At 39.3% G+C, this 6,000-nt stretch overlaps 1 protein-coding gene across 3 annotated transcripts in view; it reads left to right on the top strand.

Moving 5' to 3' along the window:
• Positions 1-6,000, top strand: part of LOC134394813 (teneurin-2) — a 626,553-nt gene that overhangs the window by 463,335 nt on the left and 157,218 nt on the right. For all 3 annotated transcript variants that reach the window (XM_063120558.1, XM_063120559.1, XM_063120560.1), the window contains one exon: positions 5,219-5,414. In XM_063120558.1, the coding sequence (XP_062976628.1) occupies positions 5,219-5,414 (196 nt within the window). The remainder of the gene's footprint in view (positions 1-5,218; positions 5,415-6,000) is intronic.

Raw genomic sequence — 6,000 nt, forward strand, 5'->3', positions numbered from 1 at the left:
TTCCAAATTCGTTCTATATATTATCTACATGGGAGAGTCCCCTTCATTGCACAAGTAAAAGCATTGACCCTGGAGAATGTATGGAATGGGGCCTGCATGGGAGAATCCTCTCTAGGACTCATATTTGGAGTGCTTCTAGATGGTGATCTCCGAGTACCAAAAATCAAAAGTCATTGTGCAGGTATTTTGTCTTTTCCTCCTCGATGTTTTTTTTTTGTGGAAAAGAAAATGACCATACATAAAAAAGCAGTGTGAAAACACAGGTGAGTTAAAAGTTGAAACTGTTGTCCGCACTAACCATAAATTCATGAATGAGATAATGAATTTGCATATTAAAAGTCTCATCTGGAAGTAACCTCAATCTTATTTAAGCTTAGGCTTTGTTATTAATTATGTTCCATTCATTGACAGCAATATGCAGCATCTATAAAACAAGTCTGACTGCTATAATGGTGCTATAGTTTTAAGAAAGGCATATATCTGTTTCACCCTGTCATTAAAATTATGAATCTTATATAGCAATTCTCAGCTCTGGGCCAGACTGATGGCATCTTTTAGCTTACATTAATTTTACATGGTTTCCCTCCTTTCCTTTTTTTTTTTTTTTTTTTGGAGATCTTTACATTTGTGAGATTGCTTATTTATTTCACTTTAAATCAAATATTTGACTCTTACAAACATGCTATAAGCCCAGTTATCCTGAAACAGCCAAACAGGATTGGAGTAATAGAAAAGAAACTGTACATTAGATACAGAAGCATGGGAAGGAGCAAAACGTGCGAGGCACTCCGCCAGCAAGCTACCTTTCCCGAGGGCTCTATTGCATACATAAATTAAACAGGCATTTTCAATAGGTCAGCTCTAATGAGTTGTCTGTTTAGCAGGAGTGTAGTTTAAATTGCAGGGAAAGTCAACTGCATCCTCTCGGTCACCCGTAGTTGTGAGATGAGACCAGTGGTCCCTGCAGCTACAGCCACTTCAAACCATTTTAGCTCCTCTGTGTGCTGTTCCTCTTCGATCCTACCAACTGCTGAGCCTGCCTGCTGTCTGAGATAGAATCAGTATCAGACGCAGGGGAGGCAGAAGAGTCTGCCAACACAATCCAAGCAGAGCAGCATGTTGCCAGTGAGAAATGTCAGCTTTTATTGCTACAGTGTTCCATGTTGACCCTCAGTGAGCAAACCTTCCAAAGAGCAATGCACTCTGTTTTTCCGAAGGTGTTATCCCAATCAGGATATTTTCCAAGAGACTAATAACTGTGTCTTTAACCTTCTCCTCCTCCTTCTGACAGAGACGTTTGAATAACATTTTTTCAAAGTTCCTGGATTAAGGGCCTGGCATACTGAAAAGGCTTTGTTCTTTTTATCCCTTCGTTCATATTAATGTATGTCTTGGATTCCGCCTACTTTAGTGCTATTATTCTTTCCTACTTCTCACTGAGGTGATAAACCTGTGTCTGTTCCATTTTAGATAGCAGGTGAAGGGCCCAAGTGACTTAACGCTTCTCCATACCAAATGAACAAAAAAAATCCATCTACATCAAAAACTAGTATGTCAAGAAGAGGCCTAAGCTAGAATCTATCTCCGTGCCAGTTAGTTTTCTATGTGAACAGATTTTGTATGGAAGAGCATTCAGTGATATAAGCCTCTCCTGCTGTCTGAAGTGGTCTAGTTTACCACTTCAGTAAAAACTAGGTCTAATTGATTAATTGAGGAAATTAGAGAGGTTTACACTTAGTTTAGTAGTGGCTCTTATATTGGCATAGGCAAGGCATTGGGGATGTGTTGTATATACCAAATAAATCACCTGAGAACCATGTTCATTTCATGGCATTGAAAATAGTTCCATAATTCCAGAGAATAATTTTCTTTCCCATTTTATGGAGTGTAAATACTTGGTTAAAGCAGAATTAAGGATTATTTAGCAAAACCCATATTGTAAGCAACAATTGTGAAACTAGAGGAGGCATATTAAGGATCCAAGGCAACTATCTTCTAAGAAGAACTGAATTACTTTCCTCTTCATTTTGAAACCCATTTGGTTTGGGCATGCTAGCATTATGGTACACATACAGTTATGGTTACTTTATTGAGCACGTATGTCTTTCTTTCAGACACATCCATCTATCTCGAACTGGAGCTAGAGAGATAAATGTGTCTGAAACAAGACACATTTTCATAGTGGACTTGTTACACTACTATTAAAATATTAGATATGGTTCCTTTGTGTATTTCTTAAGAATAGCATTAAAGGGGTACATGTATCAGGTTGCAAGATACTATAAAGATCGCACACATTAATGATAAAAAGGCCTCTACCAATGTATGCAGAATTATTCCCAAGTGGAAATGTAAAAAAAGAAAGGTTTGATTCAATCAAGTTATGAGCAATATGGCTCTCAGTTAAAATATACTGATATTTCAGCCTTTTACAAGTGTGTGTTATTATCAGCCTACAGAAATTGATGTTAACTAGATAGTTCTGTCTTTTGTCAGGCTTTATTGGTTCTGTACTTCTAAATTCCTCAAAGTTGGGTGCATTTCTTTGATGTGGGCCAGTAGTACAGATGCATTGTTATTGACAAGATCCTAAGCAATTGGGACCCTTAACTCTCGATTAGAATTCCTGTATCATGGCTGATATGCTGAACTCCGTTTCAGTGGATTATAGCTGCCTACATGATACTTTTATGAACTAAGTGTTTCAGGGCTAGTGCCAGGTTGCTGAACTTGAATTCAGCCTTTGACACTAGTCCTCAGCTAGTTCATCTGGATAATATGTATGCAGCTATATATCTAGTTGATGTGGTGACTAACCAAGAATCCTATCCAAGATTTCATCATCTGTGTTGACATAAATGCAGTATCCCCACTTGCATGGAAGGATTCAGTGAAAATAATAATAATAATAAAAAATTACCGTATTTCTTCGATTCTAAGACACCATCGATTGTAAGACACACACTAATTTCAGTACCACCAACAGAAAAAAAAGCTTTGATTATAAGAAATAATAAATGCACCCGCGATTCTAAAATGCACCCTGTTTTTAGAGATGTTTATATGGGGAAAAAAAGTGTGTCTTAGAATCGAAGAAATACAGTAAGAATGTTTGCATGCGTGCTTTGGGTCCCCGCAACATTTCTCCGCAGCGGAGCGGACATAGGCAGAGCGGGGGCGGAGTGAAGCGGCCCGATCCGCAAAATGCGGATCTGGAAAAAAAGCGGAGGGTCCGTGCACACCCCTAGTCCCCACAATATTTCTGATTCTTCTGAAAGCTTATGGGTAGGCAACCATGTGAAGTGTGAGAGCCATGAAGCAAGCATTGATGATAGCTTTTTGTAATGAGGAGACTGACAATGTAACTCAAGCAATATGTAATGTCCAATCAAAGAAAGATGTAAATAGAAGAGAAACTTTGTGTTATTGCATGATGATGGAGTGGGAAGCAGCAAGAAGAGGGTGGCAGTGTCTATGTATCTGTGTATGACACAAAAATATAAAGTGATTTCACATTTTTCATGTTATGATTCATTAGAAGTCATCTGAATTTAAAATTATTCTTAGACTGATATAGGATAGCTAAATTGTGAAAGCAATGACTGGCTAGATGGCAGAAAAACCTGACACACACACACACACCTTTCAGCTGAACTAAATTTGCTGGAATACTGGGATTTTTCTCTCTCCTATAAGAGTCCTGTCTGATCTCCACAGCCAGCATAATGCCATGCCCAGCAAAAATGAGTACTTAATCAGGATTGCACCGACCATACAAATTGGTGTGGAGTCTGTATTTTTGAAGCTAAAACTAAGTAAGATTACAAGCTTACAATCCTATGCATGCTTACCTGATAGCAAGCCCTACTGAACTGAGTAGAGATGTCTGATAAAACTCATTAGAACTGTGTTGTAAGGTTGGAGTTAATTCCATATAAATAAGACTGCTGCTTTTGAGTAAATATGCTGAGGAATGTGTTGCGTTAACCCTAGAGCTTCTGTTGGAGCTTTAATAACTCTCTTTCCTGAAACATTATAAAATGCATGACTAGCCTTAGAGCTAGTTAGCTGGAAGGAGTTACAATTGGGTGGATGTGCCCCCCTGCTGGCTTCTGACAATAGAGAGGCTCCATCGTTCCCAGCAATCCCGTGCCACCCATGGAAAGCTCTGCTAGCAGCAGTGGCAGGGCATGTTTGGATCTACTGGCTCCAGAGCCCTGGAGATTCTTTAAGGTTCCAGATCCTGGTCCCCTCAGCTATGCCAACCTGGAGGTGGCATGGCAAAAAAGCAAATGTCTCCTGTGTACACTGTACACAGTACTACAGTACTACACTGTACTGCTTTCGTCGCCAGCTGAAGACCTTTTTATTCACTCAGTATTTTAACACTTAATTTTAACTTAAATTTAAATTTTACTGTTTCAACTCTGTATTTTAATCTTATATCAACTTTGCTGTGTGGTTTTACCCTGGTTGCGCTTTTTATACTGTATTTCGTAATTGTGTTTTAACCTGTTGGGTGTTTTACTGTGGTTTTAATTTTTGTGAACCGCCCAGAGAGCTTCGGCTATTGGGCGGTATAAAAATGTAATAAATAAATAAATAAATAAATAATACAGCCTGGCAAGCTTGAGCCAGGAGGGCTTTGGGATGTGGCAATGGATCTGCCACGCCATTCCTCCTAAACTCCATGTTGGATTGCTCTGTGAGTTATCATTGTGTTTGCTGTATAAACAGGGTGGAAGAAAGTGCTGAGAAACTGCTAGCAAGATAAGAAGGGAGAGTTGGGAGAAAGGATCCCCACATTGCTTTACCGAAATTTTGGTGGCAAATTGTCACTTTTCCCCATTGCCTTGGCAAGCACTAATTACATTGCAGAACCAGTGGTTTACGCTAATGCAATGTGGTTACTGCTAGCGCTGGGCACAGCTGGATGCTACTCTTAGAACCCCTGTATATTCAGTTGTCTCATTCCTTTATCTTATTGCTTTTTTCTTAATTTGTTTCAGGTTGCATTAGAAGGGGACATAGTTGCAGTGAAAATGAAGGGATGGAATAGTGATACATACTGTGCGATATGACATACACTTGATAAAATATAAATGTGATTTAAAAATGAATCTTTCCTATTGAAGACAGCACTTTTATACATTAGTTTTTATATTGTCTGCAATATGAACCTATAGTGAAGTGCCTTTCCTATTCTTCTGCCCTACAGTATGATTTTATGGAGCGCTTGGATGGGAAAGAGAAATGGAGTGTGGTAGAGTCTCCACGAGAGCGTCGAAGTATCCAGACCCTTGTTCAGAATGAAGCTGTATTTGTTCAGTACCTGGATGTGGGGTTGTGGCACCTTGCCTTTTACAATGATGGAAAAGACAAAGAAGTGGTATCTTTCAATACAGTTATCTTGGGTATGTATGCCTTGTCCATGGACTTTGGATAGTTGAGTGTAAGAAAGGAAAAATACTTTGCTTTATTCCTAAACACATTTATTTGGGATGAAGCTTTATTGAAGCTAGTGGGACTAAGTTGCTTCAGATGTTACACTTAAGCCCCCACCAATTATTTTCCATCCCATTGATTCTGTTGAACAGGTGGGGGTCCCACCAATTGCAGAACCCATCACTTATGCCAGGGAGATTTTGCACTTCCTAGGGGAAACGTCGAAATGAGAAGAAACACTCCTTTTGGGAAGAAGGCAGGTCAGCAGATCTCCATTATCTGAGCTGTGCCAACCCTGCCTCCTTCCAGAAACTACTGTTTCTGCTCATTTCAAGTTGCCCCAAAAGCACTAAATCTCTCTTGTGTAAGTAGTGGGTCCCACTTACACAGTGCAATCTGATAGGTTCCACTGATAGGTGGAAGAGAATCAATGGGGGCAGATGTACCCAATTGGATTCAGTTTAACGTTTTTATTCTTCATTGCAGCTTGTAATGTCTGAAAGAGGAAATTTACAGTTTTACAGATCTTCACTACTAGGATCCTATCTATGTGGA

The sequence above is a fragment of the Elgaria multicarinata genome, chromosome 3 (genome assembly GCF_023053635.1).
Source record: "Elgaria multicarinata webbii isolate HBS135686 ecotype San Diego chromosome 3, rElgMul1.1.pri, whole genome shotgun sequence".
Lineage (NCBI taxonomy): Eukaryota > Metazoa > Chordata > Lepidosauria > Squamata > Anguidae > Elgaria > Elgaria multicarinata.